Raw genomic sequence first — 20,998 nt, forward strand, 5'->3', positions numbered from 1 at the left:
CTCATGTTCGGGTGTAGCCGTACAGGGAGATATAGCTCCAGTGTTAGGTTTTGCCCATGCTGAGTGGGCCTCCAATTTTACTAAACCAGGGGTAGAGCGCCACCCACCCGCCCAAGCCCCGAGTCAGTATTCGTGGACTGAGTCCAAATAATGGGTGTGGTTTCAGCTATAAAACTTGATCTGTAAACTCTGCCAGGAGGAAGCTCCTGCTTAGGGAAGGAGGGGTATGTCTGGGTTGACCCGCCCACAAATCCAATGCTGTTGTTTTTTTTGCGGTGGGTGGGGCTCACAGCAGCTCAGTACTGGCACTGCCATAGCGGGAGTTCTCAGTGCTGTAGGCCTTGGGCACGCTGTAGATGCCCGGCACAGGCTTTGGGTGGGGGCTGCTCCAGGGTAGGCAAAAGTGGTTCACCCTGCAGAGCGGGTACACTGGGGACCTGTAGGACTCTCGAGTCAGGGGCAGGACCCCCGTGTGCGGTACAGCCGGTGGTGGCATTTGGTGTCCACGGCCTAGGCGCATCCTCTCTGCACCTTCCTGGAGCTTAAGTTGGCGTTGGCTGGGGACCTGAGACTTCTGGAGCGGACCTGTGCAGATCAATTCCCGATTGGGGTATCCAGGCAACTCTTTCCTGTGGGTGGGGCAGGAGGTGAGTGGGACCAAGAGCCTCAGAGTTTAGATTGCACAGGCCTCCAGGGCCTGAAAATGGGTTCTTCCTCCCCTGGAGGAGGCGCTAGGTTCAGTTTGGGTCAGTGCTGTGGTAACTATGCTGTTAGGGCTGCCAGTGAGAGGGGCTTGCTCACAGCAGCACCCTCAGGGCACAGGCTCACCTCTGGAAGTCTTGTGCGGAAGTGGTCAGGTAGAGCTGCAGGCGATCCAGGGCACCCATCTTATGCACTGTGAAGGGCTGGCCAGCCAGCTCAGGGTTCCTCGTCCAGGGAATTAGGGCCTGAAGAGTATTGGTGAAAGAAGTGAACAAGTTTGGGTTCCCTGTTTAAAACCCTCCCACCAACCTTAGGCTTTGTACCTCAAACCGGTCCTTGGGAGCCCTGTACCCTATCCAAATGCTTAGTGCTGAGAGCCCAAACTCCAGCTGCAGCCACACCCCTGTTCCATTTTCCCTCCTAGTCAAAAGTTACCCTGACACTGGACATTAATTTCATCTGCTAACCTGACCGTGTCTCAGAATATTAGCTCTGGGGAGCGCCTACCTTAGTTCATTCACAGGCATCCCACAGCCTCCAGAAGCAGCATTCCAAGCCTCCTGGCTCTGTCTCCCAACAGTTCAAGCGCTGGCACCCTGACTCCCAATCCAATATCTTCCTGTAGTCCAGTGGCTCAGTCTGTTCCCTAACCCTCTGGGCAGCCCCAGGCTCCTTCCCACAGTGCTCATGCAATCCACTCTACCTGGGAAGGGCCCCCTCGGAAGTGGTCAATGAACTCCAGGGGTTGGGGGTCCGCAAAGAGAGGGGCTGTCTGGTCCAAGCCTGGCAAGCCCAGGTACTGAGCCTTCATCTCGCTGATCTGGTGTTTTCTGTTCCGAGTGACACCCAAGCCCGGTTGTCTTCTTAGCTGCAGGACGGCAGCCCAAAGACTGGTGAGGAGGGATCAGGGGCTCCAGTGTCCAGTGCTCTGTCCCCTGGACTACAGGGTCCCTGAACCCTACCTTCTCTACAAAAGACTTGATGCCTAGTGGCCGCCTGGGGTCCTTATTCTCTACTGCCCTGGGCTGAGCACAGGGGCCACCATGCGCCTTCGGTGTGTATGCCGAGCCAGAGGTGGTTTCCCATCTGCTGATGACTTCATCAAAAGCACAAATTCGTGGGTCCTGCTTCATGGCTGCAGGCAGGGGCGCCTCCAATGTAGACTGGGGGAGAAGGCGCATAGATCAGCCCACAGACCCACAAAGCCATCCCCTTTCCTTCCAGCTCCTGGCATCCACATCCAGGCTCCCAGGCCCCTCCTGCAGACAGGAGTCTAACCCTCATCCTCTCCTCTGGGCATACAAGTTTGTGAACCGCCCCCTTTCCTTCCATCCTAGCCTCCGCCCTCTCACCTGTAGAGTGGGCAGGCGAAAGGCCACCCATGGGATCTTGCGGTGGGCAATCCCGCTGCTTGTGAGATACGAGTTGGGAGAGGTCCCAGGCACCTTAGTTTCAGAAATGGGAGACCTAGGGGTCCCATATTGCAGAGCTAGTTTCCGACCTACCATGGTCCTCACACTTTCATGGAAGCCGAGAAGCAGGCTTGTTGTGGCCGTTGCCCCTAGTAACAGAACCTTTCCACCCTGAGCCCAGCCAATGGTGTGTGTAGAGTTAGAACCCCCTCCCCCACCATTAGGACTTTCAAAAAGGATCAAGGAGACCCTAAGAAAGACCCACGCAGAAACACAGATACTGGGGAAGGGTGGAGACTCCCTATAGAGGAGGAGAAAGAAAAAAGAGGGGACACAACAGACAAGGAGACAGGCTGACTCGGGGAGGGGAACTAAACCCCCCCTTCCCTTAGGACCCCTGGCTCTCAGGCTGCCTCTTCCTCTACCAGGCCTGCCCACCTCGGGGTAACAGTTTCCAGACAGTTTCCAGAAGGGTGAATGAAGGTCAAGCGTCCCCAGTCCTGCCTGCCTTTCATTTGGCTGAAAACTTCCACCTGGGTATGGGAGCTAGGGGAGCGAGGGAAAGAAATACACCAGGAAACACTTAGAAAAAAAGGGGGGGCTCATCACCCACAGAAAAGAGACAGGAAGTCAGAGAGACTGAGAGGGAGGTGGTTAGGGGGTGGGAATAGGGCCACGCTCGGAGCCGTTAGGGGTGGATTCTGCCTGTGGTGGTCTGGGCTCCCATGAATGTGAAACACTGAATGTGAAACACTAGCCTTCAAAGACCGCCCTGTGATGGCTCGGGCCTGCCACACCAACACCGTGGTGCCTGAGATTCGGGTCTAGCCTAATCTAGAGACCCTGTCTCCCGGGTGTGGTTGCGCACACCTGTGACCCCAGCACTCGAGATGAAGGCTGGGGCTGGAGAAATGGACCAGCAGTTAAGAGCACTTGTTGCTCTGGCAGAGGCCCCAGGTTGAGTTCCCAGCGCGCGCGCGCGCACACACACACACACACACACACACACACACACACACACACAGTGCCTCCCGATCATCTGTAACGCCAGGCCCAGGGCAGCCAGTACTCTGTTCTGGTGGGAACGGAGACCATGGTGCACATCATACGCACAGGCAAAACACTCATCCATACAAAACTAAATCTTAAAAAAAGAGTTCAAGGTCATCCTCAGCAGCATATTCCAGCTCTAGGCCAGCCTGAGAGTCATGAAAACCTGTCCCAAAACATAAAGGTGTGTGTGGGGGTCAGCTGATGGAGCCCTTGCCTAGCGTGCAGGAAGCCCTGCGTTCCATCCCTAGGAGATAAGTGCCCACCTTTCATCCCAGACAGGTAGAGCTCTGAGTTGAAGGCCAGCCTGGACTACAGAGTGAATTCCAGGACAGCCAAGGCTGCACAGAGAAACCCTGTCTCAGAAAATCAAAACAACAAAACAAAAGTTCAAGGTCACCCCTCCAATGAGCTACAGGAAACCCTGTCTCCAAAATCAAAGCTAAACAAAGAAGATGATCCGGATGTGAGCTATCTGGGCCTGGGTGGTCGGGTTCACTAGTGCTGTGTTCCTAGCCAACACTAGGGTGCACTGGCCGGGTCAGACTGTGAAGGCAGGGTTGCAGGCGCTGCGAGGTCTTTAAAGAGCCAAGTCCTCAAGGCTCTGGGGCTAGCTGCTTCCATTGCTTTTCCATCTGACCCATTCACCTTTGCCCCCGCCAGGACAGTTTATGTAGCTCAGACTGCCCTGCGATCCTCGGGCTCTGATGCTACGGAACGTAATCCTGTGTTCCCCACATCCACCAAATCTAAGCAGCATTCCCATGGGGCCCACTGTGAGACAAGCCAGCGTGGTCCCATGAGGCCGGGGACGTCGTCAGACCCATCTCTCCTTAGTCCTTAGACTCTTCTCCGCACACCTCAGCCTTGCATGGCCCTGAAAAGGGTTCAGCCCTGTATCACTGCTCTGTCTACAGCTCCCAAGTGGGAGGGTTACAGGTGCATGTGAAAACACCCAGCCCCACTTTCTGTCCTGTTCTTTTTTGAGATAGGGTCTCGTATAGGCAAGGCTGGCCTCAAGCTCCCCGTGTGAATAAGGATGGCCGTGTGCACTCCTGATCTACCTGCCTTTACCTCCAGGTGCTCGCACGGCAGATGCGCACCACCGCGCCTGCTTTCGATGCAGCGTTCAGGACAGAACCTGGGACTTTGTGCATGCTAGGCAAACAGAAACAGCCTGCCGATGAGACAGCCCCGCTCACTCATCATTTGTTTTTACATGTTCTTTCCTTGTCCCTCTTGCCAGGGTGAACCAGGTCCTCTGACGTTGGAATGGTCAGCAGGGTCGTGCATGAGGTCTGATAAACAGTAGATAGTAAGCATGGCTATTATTATTATTACTGTCAATTTCCTCCAGGAGAACTCCTACTCATCACTTGAAACCCCATTTGGTTTCTCATCACACATTCCACACAGACTGAGCTCGCAAAGTAAGAGAGATGTGATTCCGTGGTTATTTCAGTTCCCAATCAGAAGGCACGGAAGAGCAGCCAGGCCGCCGCTGAGGTCCTTTCTTTCCTCAACCTGAGCAGATTTCAGGCCTGGACCTCAGGCCCGACCTGTCCGGCTGAGGAGCGTGCAGACGCAAGCTGTGTCGATCCGAATCCAGCGCCAGCCCACTCTGCCCTGGGAGTCTGCAGTCAGCGCCCGCACATAGGACTGCTTAGCCTTGCATTCCGAGAGCCAGTGCCTCCGGTCCACACCGCGACAGCCCCCTCCGCCCACCCCTGGGCCCCCTTCCCCCGCGCCTTCGGCCTTGCAGCGCGTCTCGAAGAAGTACTGGCGCAGGGGGCTGCCCCCCGCGGCGGGCACCTCGCCCAGCACCTCCACCTCGCGTCCGCGCAGGTCCACGGCCGTCCGCCGGTCGGTCACCCAGCCGCTCACTGCGTCGCACACCGCCAGCTCACCCCGGCGGCTCGCGGGCGCTGTCTCGCTCACCCCGCGCCGGCTGCGGTTGGCTGAGGCCCCTGCGGGTTCCCCATACACCCCGGCCTCCAGCAGAAAGAGCAGAGGGGGGCCGGCAGGGGTGCCCCTTGATAGGGCCACTCGGGGAGACAGGAGGTCCCACTCAGGGGCCAGAAATGGGGGCAGGGTGGAGGATGGGGGCTGGGGCTCCATGGGGACGCTGGGGAGGAGGAAGAGGAAAAGGACGCAGGAGGGGTGAGGGAGCATGGCTTGCGCACCTGAAGATGGAGAAAGAGGTGGCCGTTAGAGAAGGGAGACACCTGGCTGCCGGCCACTCTTCCTGCCTCCCCGGGGGCAGATGTCAGCTTGGCACACTGTGGGAGTAACTTGGGGCCACCCCGTGCTCTAGAACCCCAGGAATGCTCAACGTGTGGGCTAATAATAATTATCTAGTTAGTATAAATTAATAGCCCAAACTGGGTGTGGTGATGCACACTTGTAACCGCGGCAACCAGGCAGAGGCAGGAAGATGGCCGCAGCGTTGAAGCCTGCCCCGGTCACACCGTGAGTTCCATGCCAGCCGGGGCTGGACAGTCAAACTCGAGGAGAACTGATTTCAACCAGGTCACACAGCCAGCACGCGGCACGGGTAAGATCTGAACTCTGAGCAATGTCACTTGGCTCTCGTGTTCCTATAACCTGGAGGAGCCCTGAATCCTCCCACTTTCATGGCCTTGATTTTCCTGAGTGTGAGCAGGTGCTGGGAGATGCCGGGAGGGAGAGGGAGAGACTAGAACATTCTAGAAGCCAGGACTGGAAAGCAGCAGGTGAATGACTACCAGACCTGTCAGCAGCACCTCCGCCTCCTCACTCTGGGGCCGGGGGCCCCCAGGCTCTGTGGGGCCCCTGTGTAGGCTCCAGGTAGTCTCCTCCCCGACATCGCAGGAGAGGGAGGAGGCAACCACCTGTGGGAGGAAGGAAACCAGTTACCTAGGCAGAAGGGGGAAGGGCACGACCTCCCCATGAAAAGCCACCCTCTCCAGAGTCTTTTGAAAGCTTAGGGTACCCTGGAGTAGAGGCCCCGCCCACCTCCAGAGGCCCCCCTCCCGGGGAAGGTGACAGCTCTGGAGGGATGCGGAGCAGACGGGAGGGGGCGGAGAGGAGGGCCAGGTGAGGCAGCTGGAAGGGATGCCATCCCCTCCTCCCGTTCCTCCGCTAGACGCGGCGGGGGTGGAGCTGGCCTGGACACCCGGTCCCTGCCGACCCACGCTCTGGGTCCCTGAGGCTGCTTCCTGGAATGTTCGCTCCTCGCAGGACAGGCCAGGGCCCGCCCGAGACTCCGACTGCGCATACCTGGAGTGTCTGGCTGGCCAGGCTCCGAGATGGGGGAACGGGAAGAGCTGAGTGTGATCAGGGGCAGAGGTTTGCCACACCAATACAGGGAGTGCGGGTGCCCGCTGCCTCCTTCCTCAGCCCCGGGGCCCCAAGGCCCCAGAACCATCCCTTCTCAGCCAGCGTGCCTGGGTCCCCAGACGCCTCCTCCCGCAGACCCTCAGGTTCTAGGACTGCGGCCCTCTTCCAAAGTGCTCATAAATGGGGGCTCCCTGCGATCCCCACTCCTGAAGCGGTCGGAGGGGACCGGCTCCACCTCTAGGACACTTCCGTCCTGCCTCAGTTTCCTCCGCCAAGCCCCGCCCCTGTCGGCCCCGCCCCCGTCCCTCCCTACCCGGGGGCCGGGCGACCGGGACGGAGGGATCTGCCAGAGGAGCGCGGAGCTCTTACCTGGGGCGCCCTTCTCTGCTCCCCGGCTGCCCCTGGCGCCGCCGCGGCTCCTCCTCCGGCTCGTTTGCAGCTCGGACACCGCTGCTCGCCGGCTGCCGGCCGTTCGCGCTTGGGAGGGCCTGGGTCTGGAGGAGGCGGGGCGGCGCCCGACGGCGGAGGAGGGGCGGGGTATCCCGCCTAGCTCGCGCGTGCCGGCACCTCGGAAGCCGGGCCGGCCCCTTCTGTTCCCGGAGTCTAGGCTGTAGCCCCGGTCCATCCGACGCTGGGGTTCAGACCCCGCCCCTCCTCCCTCAGACTCAGGGGGCCAGGCTCCAGGCCTCCTTCAGACACGGGGGTCCACACCCCAGTCTTTTTTGTCAGCCCTCCTCTCTCAGACCCAGGGGTCCAGACCCCAGACTTTCCCCTCAGACTCAGATTCAGGCCTGGGATTGCTATGGTGTCTAGCGCAGGTTCCCACCCTCTGCTCCTGTCTCCCCTCTTGGATCTCCCGGCCAGACATTAGCCAGCTGGGCTTGGGCAGTGATAAGGCCCAACGCCTGGAGACAGTGACTGTGGGGGCTCCCCCACATAGTCTTCTGTCCTGGAATTTTCTGGCTGGGGACCAGGGAGTCTTGGGGTGGATAAGAAAACCTCAAGGTAATTAGTGTGAGGAGGCCATGGTGAACTTTCAGAACTGTGTCTTGTGGAACGAAACAGCCAGCTGTGACCCATAGGAAAGGAAAGAGAAAGCAGAGGGGACAAAGACCCGGCCAGAGAAGCCAGAGCCCTAGAGGGAGGGAAACACCCCAAGAGGTGGGCCTCAGAAAGAAAGGCAAGCTGCTGGCGAGGTCTCAAGCAGGGTCTGTGTCACTGCAGCTGGACGGGTCCCTTGGGTGACAGGGCCCTTTGCTCGCCCATGCCCCCCCCTCGGGGACTCTGGCTCCCCTACCCCTGAGCTATATTTAGGAGGAAAGCTGACACTTGCTTGGGGGGGGTCACCCAGCACCCATCCCCCAAACCTAAATATAGCATGGCAAAGTGGCAGGAAGGGTGTCCCCGGATTAGGGTGTTCCCCTCAAGCTGCCATCCCAGCCAGGGTGACTCAGGAGCCCACTCCAGTTGTTTACTGGAGGTGGGAAGGGACACTTCCCTGTCTTGGTGTCCATTTGGGTCACCTCTCTGACCTCTCATTCTTTCCTGGCACAGCCCATCCCTACCAACGGCCTCCAACTCCAGTCTCTGGGGGTCAACGGGGAGGTCTATAAAGAAGAGAGGAAAACACTGTCTCTTTCCTTGGTCTCATATTCTCCCTTTCTCCCTCCCTTCCTTTCCTGGTCTTCCTGAACCCTGAACTCTGCCTTCTTTCTGCCTGGCATCTGTCCTCCATCTAGGTCATGCTTTTCAACCACACCCATCACCTCTCCCATGTATTCTGTGATAGAGCTTGTGTCTATAGTCAGGGTAATCTGTCTTTGGTCCCTGTGTTCAGATCAGTCTCCATTTCTGTGACAGTGAGTTTTTCGGTATGTCAGAGTGAAGTACCCACCCTTAGAGTCTACCATGTCCGTTACATCACACTCTTCCCACTGGCCCCCCTTCCTCTCCCTTGTATGGCAAGATGAGTGGTGATATAAAGGGTTCTCCTCACAGCCCTTCCCTGACGTCTTAAATGTCTCAGAGGAGACAGATCCCCGAGGCAGCTTCTCTAAAATGCTTCACCCTCAGGTCTTAAGCAAGAGTTCATATGACTAAAGCAGTTGACACCGTTATCAAAAATAACAACACTAGGCAAATAGTGAACAAGTTTTAATAAGTTAATGCCAGTCAAATACCCTGAACTCTGTTAGTGATTATGACCTCTCATCTTCCCTAAAATGCCTCTCAGTCCCAGAAGTCTCCAAAACTGTCTCTCTATAGCCTAGGGTAACCCTGTTCCCTCCATATCAGCTTCCTCCTCTATAAGAGGCAGGGCCCTGCCAGGCACAGTGGCCCGCACATCTTTAATCCCAGCACTTGGGAGGCAGAGACAGGACAAGCTCTGTGAGTTCAAGGCCAGCCTGGTCTACACAGTCATTTCCAGGACAGCCAGGGTGACACAAGGGGACCCTGTTTTAGAAGATAAAGCAAAACAAAATGACACAGGACCAGTGGCCTCGGGCACTACCTGCACCTCAGAGCTGTGGGGGTGTCACTGGCAGGCCGCCTGTCACCAGCCCCGGCTCTCTGATGTGCTGGGTGGCCTTGGGGAAAGCCACAGCATTTTACAGCCTTGGTTTTCTGCCCTAGGAAACGGAGCACCTCCAGGAGTGTGGTGACCTCCTTTGGCTGTGAGGGATGCTGACGCCAAGGTTTAGAGCCTGTCATGACTCAGAGAATAGAGAGGGCGACCCTTGGGCTCAAGGCTACTGTGGTTCCCTCCCTCCCTCTCCCTCTCTCTCTCTCTCTCTCTCTCTCTCTCTCTCTCTCTCTCTCATGCATCTCTCCCTCTTCCTGCTTGTCTGACATCCATCACCGTTTCTTTCCCCTCTCCCTTCCTCCCCTCCCTTTTTCTCTCTCCTCTTCTCCCCTTCCCTCTCTCCCTCATTCTCCTTCTCCCTTTCTCCTTGCCCCGTCTCCCTCTTTCTCTCTCCTCTCTAGACCTCTGTCCCCCTGTCATGTCCTCCTACTCTTTCCCCACTGTGTTTTTCTTTCCTGTGGCTCCAGCCTTTGAATCTCCGTGCTCCAGCCTGAGGCAATGTAGAGCTGGGTCCTGAATGAGCAGAGTAAGCTAGCAGCTAGTTCCCAGAGTCTCCAGATGAATGGAGCAGAGGCCCCGGAGGACAGGAGCTACCAGCTTCTTCAGCGCAACCCCCTGCCCCCACGCCATGTGCCCATGCTGGCTCCCTTGCCGTTAGTTTTATCTGTGCTGTGATCCTTGGGTTCTGATGCTACTACTTAACATGGCCCTATGGTCCTCACATATAGTCAGACTCAACCAACACAATTGAAACTCACATTGAAACGAATCAGCATAGTCCCATGAGACCAAAGACATCATCAGACCCGACTGTCGTGATGTTAGGAGCCTCGTATGGCCACACTTCTTCACACACCTCAGCTTTGCATGGCCCTAAAAAGGGTCCAGCCCTGTAACGCTACAGAACAGAGAGCTATGGCCTGGGGGGGGGGTCTCTGTCCCTTTCTCTCTGGGTCTCTGCCTCTTTCTATCCCTTATACTCTAACCCAGTTTCTCCCAGCAGGACCCTGAGTGATCACACTCGGCCGGCGAGACTGCAGAGCTCACAGAATGGAAACTAGCTGAGTCCTAGAAGCACGGCTCCGTGCAGTCTCCTGTGCGTCTCCACATGGCCACTGTGCGAGACCGTGTGGCCGCATGCTCACTCTTAGGAGTGCTGCAGAGTCCCACAGGAGCCAGCCTGGCCCGAGAGGACCCACGCCACACAACTACTCACCATAGACTTGAATCAGACCACACATGCCCCCATGGGACCCACAGACGCCCAGGAAACTCACAACATGAGATGAAGCTCCTTTCGGGGCTGGAAATTTGTGCAGCTCTGCAGCGTTGCACAACCGACAAGGCAGGCCTGGATGCAACCCGAATCCTGGCCCTTGGTGTCTACATGAGGTCCCCCAGGATACCTCAGGGCAGAACTCTGCTCCAGACTCTGCTCCCTCTTGTCGCCACCTTAGTCCTTAACCCAGCACCTGTCCCCGCCTTCCCTCCGCCCTCCCCCCTCTGCTTCCTGAAGACCCCAGCTGCCCCTCACACCTCTGTCACCATGTGTTTCCCAGGGGGGGCCCAGAGTGGTGGTAGGAGTTCAGGCCCCTCGGCGTCCACCAGCCCCCCGTTGGCTTTGCCCTCCAGTGTGACACAGGGCTGTGTGTCCACGTGGCTGTACATCCCTGCCTCTTCGCCCTCAGTCTCCCGGTGGTAAAAGTAGCTGAAGTTGGAGACAATGACGGGCACAGGCAGAGAGATGGTGAGCACGCCTGCGATGGCACACAGAGAGCCCACGATCTTGCCACCCACAGTGACGGGTGCCATGTCGCCATAGCCAACTGTGGTCATGGTGACCACTGCCCACCAAAAGGACTCCGGGATGCTGGTGAAATGGGTGTCCACTCGGTCCACTTCAGCAAAGTAGACTGCGCTGGAAAAGAGGACCACACCAATGAAGAGGAAGAAGATGAGGAGACCTAGCTCACGCATAGAAGCCCGCAGCGTCTGACCCAAAATCTGTAGGCCCTTCGAATGCCTGGATAGCTTGAAGATTCGGAAAACACGCACCAGTCGGATGACTCTTAGGATGGCCAGGGACATAGCTGGCTGACCCACACCCCGCTGCCGGGCTAGCTCGGTGCCCAGTGCCACGAAGTAAGGCAGGATGGCCACAAAGTCAATAAGGTTCATCACATTCTTGAAAAATACGGCTTTGCTTGGGCAGGCCACTAGACGCACCAGCAACTCGAAGGAGAACCAGCAGATACACAGAGTCTCCACCACAAAGAAGGGATCGTTGAAGGGAGGGCGGGACGGAGCTCCAGGCAAGGGGCTGGAGCCATTCAGCCGAGCAAGGAGCTGCAGAGGGGACAGAAAAGGGTCAAGAGACCAAGGCAGCACCTTTAGTCACTGTTTCAATAGCAAAGTCCCAATGGCAGTGTTCCCTGGAGATCTGACTGTCCTACACAACCCAGGACCCCAGGGACTGACTGTCTTTGGATGGCTGAATTTCTGTTCTGCAGACCTATGGGCAAAAAGGTGGTGTCTCCTGGGTCTGCTGGAACAAGCCTGTCACCCCATACTCAGGAGACTGAGGCAGGAAATGTAATTACAAGACAGACATGGGCAACTTATGAGACTGTCTCAAAATTAAAAAGTGGAAATAAGGTCGGGGATGTAGTTTATGGACACAGGTCCTGCTTAGAACCGCCTTCGAGGGGTTCAGGGTGTGGCTCAGTGGTGGAGGCCCTGTTCAGAATCACCCAGTGACGGGAACAGGGGCTCAGTGATAGCAACTCCTGACTAGAATCCCCCAAGACAGGTTGGCAGTATGGTTCAGGGGTAGAACTCCTGTCTAGCATCACCCAGTGAGGGAGGGTCTGGAGGCTTGGGTCAGGGGTCGAGCACCTGCCTAGTGCTCTGGGTTGTACCACAGTACATCAAAAATTAAAACAAGGCCAACTGTCATGGCACACACCGTCAACCCCAGCACTCAGAAGGCAGAAACAGCTGGATCCCTTGTGAGTTTACTGCCAGTCTCGGTCTGCATAGCAAGTTCCAGGCCACCCCGGGCTACATACTGAGACCTTGTTTAATTCACCCTTTTCCATATCCACAATCAAAAAAAAAAATAATAACCAAAATGCAGCCCCTGCGCTTTCCTTGGCGGGAACCCCTGCTCGCATGGTTGATCCGGAAGAACCTCTTTCCTTTCGGCCTCTTGCCCTGCTTCCCAGGATCGAATCTCCGAGGGCAGGGTCCTGAGCTGGCTCTGCCTTCCTCGTCTCATGTCAAGCCTCTCCTGATGTCTTCTACCCGGACCAGACTACAGTGGTCTAGAATGATTCAGCTCCATGCCCCAGACTGATTCTGTACAAATTCCTGCTACCTCAGCTCTCAGTCCTAAACCTCAACCCACCACGTTCCAACTCACTGACAGTCACCCCTACCCGGCCACGCCTCCGTCTTTCCTATTTCTCTGCCAGTTGCACAGACACTGCCGTCTTCAGTGTTTGGCCACGCATGTTCATTCCACACTGCTGGGGATGGACCCCAGGGCTTTGCTTATGGTTGGCAAGCTGCTCTCCATTGATACAACCCTGACCGCCCCATGCCCCTCACTGAAGGCTTTTAGGCAGGAGCACTACCACTGAGCCACACCCCTCACTGGGAGATTTTTTTTTTTTTTTTTAATGGGAATGGATGATTTGCCTGTATGTATGTCCGTGCACCACGAGCGAGCGTTGGTGTTTGAGAAGGCCAGCAGAGGCATCAGATCCCCTGGAACTGGAGTTACAGGTCTTCTGGAAGAACAGTCAGCGCACTTAGTGGCTGAACCATCCATCTCTCCAGTCCCCCACTGTGCAGCAGTAGGCAGGAGTTCTACCACTGAACCACACAACCTCCGACCCCAAGGCACTTTGTAATTCAATGCAGCCGATCTACCACTGAGCCACGCCCCGGTCTCTCGCTGGGGAATTCTGGATAGGCTGTCTACCTCTGAGGCACATCCTCAGTCACTGTTTGCAGGTAGGCTCTCTCATACCGAAACCCAGACTGGCCTTCAGCTCTTGGCAATTCTGTCTAGGTCTCCTGAGTGCTGGGATTCACGTAGGAAGGACCGTACCCAGCTTACATCTTGGATTTTTAGTGCTTGCATCCTCCTGCCCCTTGTCACACCTTCGGACTGGCCAGGTCTTCCAAGGCCCCGCCCTGGCCCTCCCCAAATCCCCGCCCCTCACCGGGCCAGTGGCCGCCGCCACCGGCGCGAGCCCCGGGTCATCGCGGTCATCGCGGAAGTCTGGCAGCGTCTCGAGGCAAAAGACCACGATGGAGACCAGGATAACGAGCACGGAGACCACGGCGAGCACACGCGCCGCCTGAGAGCTCTCGGGGAACTCGAAGAGCAGCCAGAGCTGGCGCGCAAAGGCTCGGCGCGGCAGCGGCCGCTCGGGCGGCACGGCGCAGCCTTCGTCCTCCCGCAGCCGCGCCAGCGCCGCCGCGCCCAGCCCGTAGAAGGACACCTCCTCCAGGAAGACATCGAGCGGCACGTGCGCCGGCCGTCTCAGCCGCCCCCCGGACTGGTAATAGTAGAGCACCGCGTCGAAGCTGGGCCGGTGGCGGTCGAAGAAGTACTCGCGGCGCGCGCCGTCGTAGAAGCGGCTGCGGCGCACCGGGTCCCCCAGCAGCGTGTCCGGGAAACGCCCGAGCGTGCGCGCCCGGGTCTCGAAGCGCAACCCCGCCACGTTGAGCACCAGCCGCTCGCAGCAGCCGCAGGGCGGCGGGCACCGCGGCTCCATGGCGCGCACAGCCCGGGCGACCGGCGAACGGACGTGTGGCCCCGACGCCCGGCCCGGGTGCCGCAGCCGCCCCAGCCCGGTGTCCGGTGTCCGCGCGTAAAAATAGCACGGCAAGTCCGGCCAGGGCGCGGGGGAGGGGGCGGCGGGACCCCGCGGCGCGCAGGGCGCCCTCTGCCGTTCCCACACCTGCCCTCACCCACCGCTACCGCGCCTTTCCGCGGGTCCCTTGAGCCTTCCCTCACAGTCATCTGTCAGTTCTTCGGCTTTAGTTTCAAGGCACGGGGTCTTACGTGGCCCAGCGTGGCCTAGAACTTCAGTGTGGCTGAAATGACCCTGCATTTCTGATCCCCCGGCCTCCACCTCCCAAATACTGGGATTGCAGGCGGATAGCATCATGGCTATTTATTGTTTGTTTGTTTGTTTGTTTAGACGGTCTCCTCAGCCTGTAACGTCAGCTGGCCTTGAACTCGGTGACGGCCTTCGGATGGCTGGGGTGGCAGTCACAAGCCACCGCGTCCGTCCGCCCTCCTCCAGTACCCATCTCTTTGTCCCCAGTCTGTCCTCCAGGGTTTCTGCCCTGGATGTACTCGCTTTACGAGGCGTTCGCGTCTGTCTCTCTGGCTGGGAGCCTCCATCTACCTTTCTGTCTCTTATTGTTTTATTTTTTTACTGACACTGGGTTTGGGTGTGTAGCTCAGACTGGCTCGGTGTTGCAGTCTCTTGCCTCTGCCTCTCAACTGCTGGATGGCAGATGTGCACCACCATACCTGGACTTCTTGCTGGCTCTCTCTCTCTCTCTCTCATCTCTCCGTGAATGTCTTTGTGTGTCTGCCGTGACTTGTTTATTCCTGTGTCTCTATTACTCCTAAGGAGCTCTGCGGCGGCCCTGGTGCTTGCTGAGTTCCCGAGGCCTCTTTTGCAAGTGTGAACCGTTGCTATGCGCGCCGGATCCCTGGCCGCTGAGAGCCCCGGAGTTTGAACTTAGAATTTCTGTAAATGTTTTGAGATTAGCAAGGCCTGGGCTGAAGCCAAGAATGGCAACAAAGGAGGCGGGGCTTGCCCGGAAGGGTCTAGAGTCGGCCCAGGAGATGCGCAGGGTCACCATCAGGAACCGAAGGGCAGACAGAAGATGGCCTTCCAGCCACTGGTGTCTAATGACACTGGGTAAAAAATAGTCCCATCTGATGGGGTAGGGTGGTAGCAAAGGGCATTGATACCTAGTCACTATCGAGAAAGGGATCTTGCTCGCCCTCTGCTGGCGAGATGGGGACCTGCACCAAGAGGTGTAATCCGAGCTAAACCCGGCCATTTCCCTTAGCAGCTTTCCCTTTCTGGGACTCACAGAGAACTTCTGGCCTCTGACACTCCCCACACCCCCGAAAAAAGTCAGTTATGAGATCTTGTGGTGTCGCCTTTCATCCCAACACTCGTGCGGCACAGGCAAGCGGACCTTTGGATTTGAGGCCAGCCTGGGTTTTTTGAGACAGGGTTTCTCTGCGTAGGCCTGAATGGTGTCTTCTTTTTACTTTGTTTTGTTTTGTTTTGTTTTGTTTTGTTTTGTTTTCCCAAGCCTTGGCTGCCCTGGACTTAACCTTGTAGAATAGGCTGGCCTCGAACTCACAGCGATCCACCTGCTTTTGCCTCCCAGGGTGCTGAGATTACAGGTGTGCTCCAAAATAGTGTCTTAAAAAACAAGCAAGCAAACAAAAAACTGGTCATGGCAGCGCTGGGGAGACAGAGATAGGAGGATATCCGGACTTACTGGCCAACCATTCTGAGTCTGTGGACTCCAGGTTCAGGGAGAGACCCCGTCTTCAAATAATGTGGGTGGTGACGGAGGAAGACATTGTGTCTACCTGACTAAAGGAGAGCCCTGCCACTGAGCTATATTTACAGTCCTTTTTTTGTTTTTCATTTTTATTTTTAGACACAGTCTTACTAAGTTGCCCAGGCTGATTTTGAACTCATTCTGTAACCCACCACGCCCAGCAAATTAATTATTTTTATTTCGGGAGCATTGATTGTTTTTTTGCCTACATTTTTGTCTGTGGAGATTGTCAGATCCCCTGGAACTGGAGTTACAGATGGATGTGAACTGCTGTGTGGGTGCTGGGAATTAGTCCGTGTTCTTGGCTGTTTTGGAGAAGCCGCCACTGTTCTTAACTGCTGAGCCATCCCTGGGTGCCCTTCCCCTGACCCCCATGTGTCTTTACCTATTTGCCACCATTTGAAGGTGCTGTTTGCCAAACCCAACCCTAGTGAATTCTCTCACCTTCTCTATACTTTGCAGGGGGGAGGGAGTCTAAGATGAGCTTACAACACTTCATTGACCTAAAGCCATGTCACCATTTACTCTGATGCTCTTCTCAAAGGTTAGAACTTGTCCTGCACAGACTGGGCCCAGCATGCTCTCTTTTGTTTTCCTAGGTCTGAATGGAAATGGCCCCCGTCGACTCAGAGGGAGTGGCATTATTGGATATGTGGCCTTGCTGGAGTAGGTGTAGCCTTGTTGGAGGAAGTGTGTCGCTGAGGAATAGGCTTTGGGGTTTCAGAGGCTCAAGCCAGGCTTATTGGCTCACTGCCTCTCCCTGCTGCCTGCAGACCCAGATATAGAACTCTCAGCTCCTTCTCCAGCACCTTGATTGCCTGCGTGTTGCCATGTTCCCACCCCGAAGATAATGGACTAAACCTCTGAACCTGTCAGCCAGGCCCAGTTAAATGTCTTCCTTTATAAGAGTTGCCATGGACATGGAGTCTCTTCACAACAATAGAACACTGACTAAGATAGCTGGGATCCTTGCTCCTGGTTTTGTGTCTGTAATTGGGAGCAGAAGCAGAAGATGTCCGTACCCTGATCACTGGGACCTTGGACAGACAGACTATGAAAGGCTTAAGTGAAGGCGTTTGAGTTAGGGGAAATTGGTTTTGGTTATCTGGATAGTTAATAATGTTTACAAGAGAAGAATGGCAGGAAGCTGGATATGTATGTGGCTGCATGATCAAGTACCTGACTAGAATCCACAGGGAGGGGCCAGTGTCACAATTATTTATAGTATTGTTCGGCATTTGCAAGGCCTTAGGTTCTGACTCCAATACTCAAAATAGGTAGTAAATGAGTAAAATTAAAAACTGTAGCTGGGCATGGTGTGAATGCCTTTAGTCCCAGCACTCTGGAGACAGAGTTAGTTGGACTACTGTAAGTTCAAGGCCAGTCTGATCTATAAAGTAAGTTCTAGGGCACACAGAGAAACCTGTCTCACACACACCCCCCCGGAAGGGGGCAGAAGGATTGAAGAAAGTTTGAGGTCAGCCTGAGTTATATAAAGAGATCCCATTTCTTTTCTTTCTTTAAGATTTATTAGGTATACAATATTCTGTCTGCACATACAGGTGCACACCAGCAGAGGGCGCCAGATCTCATTATAGATGGTTGTGAGCCATCATTGAACTCAGGACCATTATGAAGAGCAGTCAGTGCTCTTAACCTCTGAGCCATCTCTCCAGCCCAAGAGAACCTGTTTCAAAAGACTGAAAAAGGCTGTAGGGATGGCTCAGCACTTAAGGGTACCTGCTGCTGTCCCTGAGGACTGGAATTCTGTTCCCAACAGTTATTTTGGGCAATTCACAACCACCTGTAACTCCAGTTCCAGGGGATTCAACACCCTCTTCTGGCCTTCTCCAGCACTCATACTTACATGAACACATACACACATAGATACACACACACACACGCACACACACGCACACACACACACACACAGACTTTTAAAGTAAATTACAAAAAACAAAAGCCCAGTTCTTGAACATCCCTTCAGTCAGATCCACAAATGTTCATATCTCATTATGCTATGCTTAAATTAAAATAAACAAACAAACAAAGGCCTGACATTAGTATAATCCAAATGTCTAGCTTTTCCGAATTATTGTCTGAGTCCAGGGATCTGCCTGTCTCTTTTCCCTCTCTCCCAAGCATTAGGATCACAAACAAGTTCTCCTATATCCAGCTTTTTACATGGTTTCTGAGTATCAAAACTCAGTTTCTGATGTTAGTTTGACATGAATCCATTAAACACTGAGCCACTTTGAGTACTGAAGTGAAGGCTCATTGGGGTTGTCTAGGTTGAAGCTGTTGGCAGACTTGTATCCTCCTACCTCCATCTTACCAGTCCTGGGATCACCAGCATGCACCACATAGCCAGTTTAAAAGGTGTCGGAACATGTTGAAATATCTAGCTCCTTTTCTTTTTTCTTTTTAAAGATTTATTTATTTATTATGTATACAATGTTCTATCTGCATGTACACCTACATGCCAGAAGAGGGCACCAGATCTCACTGTAGATGGTTGGGAGCCACCCTGTGGCTGCTGGGAATTGAACTCAGAACCTTTGAAAAGAAGTCAGTGCTCTTAACCTCTGATGCATCTCTCCAGGCCACCTAGCTCCTTTTCAAAACCTCGCTCCTGGGGCTGGAGAGATGGTTAAGAGCACTCACGGTCCTTCCTGAGTTCACTTCCCAGCAACCACATGGTGGCTCATAACCATCTATAGTAAGATCTGCTGTGCAGGCAGAATGCTGTATAAATAATAAATAAAACTTCAAACAAGCAAACAAACAAACAAACAAACAACCTAGCTTCTTTCTCCAAGTTTTCCCTGTCTACGTCAAGGGCTCTGTCAATTGCCCAGTGGCTCCAGATACAGAGGTAGGAGTTAAGCTTTTTCTAGAGGGAAGGTGAGTTACATTTAAAAATATTTAAACTTATTTTGAAGTGGTCTTAAAATTAAGTTTTCTTTTTATTATTCCATGTGCTTGCATGTATGCCAGTGCATGGCTGCTACTTGTGGGTGCCAGAGGAGCTCACTGGGGATGGCCTGGAGCTGTAGCTACAGAGGGGTGTGAGCCCTGTTTGCCAGGTCAGATACAGGTCCTCCGAATGAGCAGCCAATGCCCCTAAGTGCTGAGCCATCTCTCCAGCTCTTTGCTCTGGTTTTGGAGGGGGTTTGTTTTGTTTAAATTTCTTTTTCTTTAATTTTAATTTTATGTGCATTGGTGTTTTGCCTGCATGTATGTCTATGGGTGTCAGATCTTGGAGTTACAGTTGTGAGCCACCATGTGGGTGCTGGGAATTGAACCTGGATCCTCTGGAAGAGCAGTACAGGATAAATCAAGCTGGAATTGAACTCTCCATCCTTAGCGCTCCTATCACTAGGAGAACATGTGTGGAACACTGTGGCCAGTTTAAGGGCTTTTAAAGATGCCTGTCCTGGAGATGGAACCCAGAGCTTCCAGCATGACAGGCAAGTGCCCCACCTCATCCCACATCCTCCACACCCTGAGCTTGCCTCCTCTCCCGACTGCCTTTTGAGGCAAGGTCTCACAAACCCGTTTGATTGGGTTGTATTTTCATTAACATAAAAACATTCCTGGATCATTTGTCAAAATCTGATTAGAAGCTTGGTAAAAATCTTTTTCCCCCACTTTTCTTTTTTTCTTTCTTTCTTTCTTTTTTTTTTTTTTTTTTATTTTTTGAGACAGGGTTTCTCTGTGTAGTTTTGGCTGTCCTGCACTCACTTTGTAGACCAGGTTGGCTTTGAACTCACAGCGATCCTCCTGCCTCCTGAGTGCTGGAATTACAGGGGTGTGCCACTATGCCCAGCTTCCCCCCCCCCTCTTTCTATTTATTTATTTATTTTTAGGCAGGGACTCACCATGTCCAGCACATAGGCAGGAGACAGGCTGGCCTTGAACTCACTGAGTTGCGTGCCTCTGCTTCTAGACTACCAGGACTAAAGGCATATACCACCAAGACTCTCTTTTGAATTTTTATTGTTTGTGTTTTCAGAAGTGGTCTTTTAAAAAAATTATGTGTATTGGTGCATTCCAGGAGGGCACCTGAGTGCAGATATGTGCCAGAAAGGGGCAGAAGATCCCCTGCTAGACTTGTGGGTGTTTGTGAGCCACTCAGTGTTGAATCCAGGAAGCAAACTCTTGACTTCTGCAAGAACAATACACACTTTGAACCACCAAAACATGTATCCAGTCCTGAGACCAACTCTTGTATAGCTCAACCCAACCTTGACCCCCTAATCATCTTTCCAAGGCCTGGATTGTAGGAGTGGGCCACCACGGGCCATTCTCTTCGTGGTGAAAGTTGGTGGTTTTATAGGAATGTCCTTGTGTCTTAGAGGGTCTGTGCTACAGTATTGAAGGATGAAGTGTCACTGCAATTTACTCTCAAGATTTTCAAGAAAGAAATCCTATCAGGCTGGAAAGATTTCTCAGTGGTTAAAATCAATTGTGCTTGGAACCCTTTTCCTCCTACTGGGTTGCCTCATCCAGCCTTAATAGAGGGAGGTACCTAGTTTTATTGCAACTTGATATGCCATATTTGGTTGACATTCTTGGGAGGTCTCTCCTTTTCTGAAGGGAAACAGAGGAGTGGATGGGGATGGAGGAGGTGGGAGTGGTTAGGATGTAACATATGAGAGATTAAAATAAGAATAATAAAAATCTTCCCTGGCACGGTGGCTCAACCCTTTAATCCCACCACTAAGGAGGCAGAGAAAGATGGATCTCTGTGAGGCCAGCCTGGTCTACAAAGCAAGTCCAGGACAGCTATGGCTATACAAAGAAACCCTGTCTGGAAAAACAAAACAAAACAAAACAAAAAACAAACAAAAAAAAGAAAGAGTGGGGGAAAAAAAATCAAAATCAATTGCTAGCCAGGCGCAGTGGTGCACGCCTTTAATACTATCACTCTGGGAGTCGGAGGCATGCAGATCACTGTGAGTTCGAGGACAGTGTGGTCTACAAAGTGAGTACAGGACAACAAAGGCTACACAGAGAAACCCTGTCTCAAAAACAAACAAACAAACAAACAATGCTCTTATTGTATTGGACCCGAGTTTGGTGGGTCACTATCTCTTCTTCCAAAGCATCAAACGAAAGAGGGCATCAGATCCCATTATAGATGGTTGTGAGCCGCCATGTGAGTTCAAGGCCAGCCTGGTCTACAGAGGGAGTTCCAGAACAGCCAGGGATACACAGAGAAACAAAGCCTGTCTCAAAAAAAAGCCAAGCAACCAATCAACCGAAAAAAACAATAACAAATATATATGAAATATATAGTGTCTATATTATGTAG

At 54.0% G+C, this 20,998-nt stretch overlaps 3 protein-coding genes across 4 annotated transcripts; all 3 read right to left on the reverse strand.

Annotated features, from left to right (window-relative positions):
- Window positions 1–96: 96 nt before the first annotated feature.
- Window positions 97–2,210, reverse strand: LOC129681623 (uncharacterized). The gene is made up of 5 exons (XM_055613645.1): window positions 2,055–2,210; window positions 1,665–1,865; window positions 1,406–1,570; window positions 829–947; window positions 97–629 (listed from the first exon to the last, which is right to left on the reverse strand). Exons 1-5 carry the CDS (start codon window positions 2,208–2,210, stop codon window positions 287–289), a joined length of 984 nt encoding a protein of 327 aa, XP_055469620.1. The 3' UTR covers window positions 97–286.
- A 2,306-nt stretch (window positions 2,211–4,516) lies between these two features.
- Ntf4 (neurotrophin 4) lies at window positions 4,517–6,899 on the reverse strand. 2 transcript variants are annotated; one of them, XM_055613643.1, is made up of 3 exons: window positions 6,852–6,899; window positions 5,914–6,034; window positions 4,517–5,347 (listed from the first exon to the last, which is right to left on the reverse strand). In XM_055613643.1, the coding sequence occupies exon 3, from the start codon at window positions 5,334–5,336 to the stop codon at window positions 4,713–4,715; it is 624 nt and encodes a 207-aa protein (XP_055469618.1). In that variant the 5' UTR covers window positions 5,337–5,347; window positions 5,914–6,034; window positions 6,852–6,899; the 3' UTR covers window positions 4,517–4,712. The 2 variants fall into 2 exon arrangements, with proteins under 2 accessions (XP_055469618.1, XP_055469617.1); XM_055613642.1 differs by lacking the exon at window positions 6,852–6,899 and adding an exon at window positions 6,423–6,548.
- Window positions 6,900–10,596: 3,697 nt separating this feature from the next.
- Window positions 10,597–13,907, reverse strand: Kcna7 (potassium voltage-gated channel subfamily A member 7). Its single transcript, XM_055613610.1, has 2 exons — window positions 13,296–13,907; window positions 10,597–11,412 (listed from the first exon to the last, which is right to left on the reverse strand). Exons 1-2 carry the CDS (start codon window positions 13,851–13,853, stop codon window positions 10,597–10,599), a joined length of 1,374 nt encoding a protein of 457 aa, XP_055469585.1. The 5' UTR covers window positions 13,854–13,907.
- Window positions 13,908–20,998: the final 7,091 nt, after the last annotated feature.

This window comes from Psammomys obesus, unplaced genomic scaffold (assembly GCF_907164565.1).
Source record: "Psammomys obesus unplaced genomic scaffold, mPsaObe1.curated_primary_1811, whole genome shotgun sequence".
Lineage (NCBI taxonomy): Eukaryota > Metazoa > Chordata > Mammalia > Rodentia > Muridae > Psammomys > Psammomys obesus.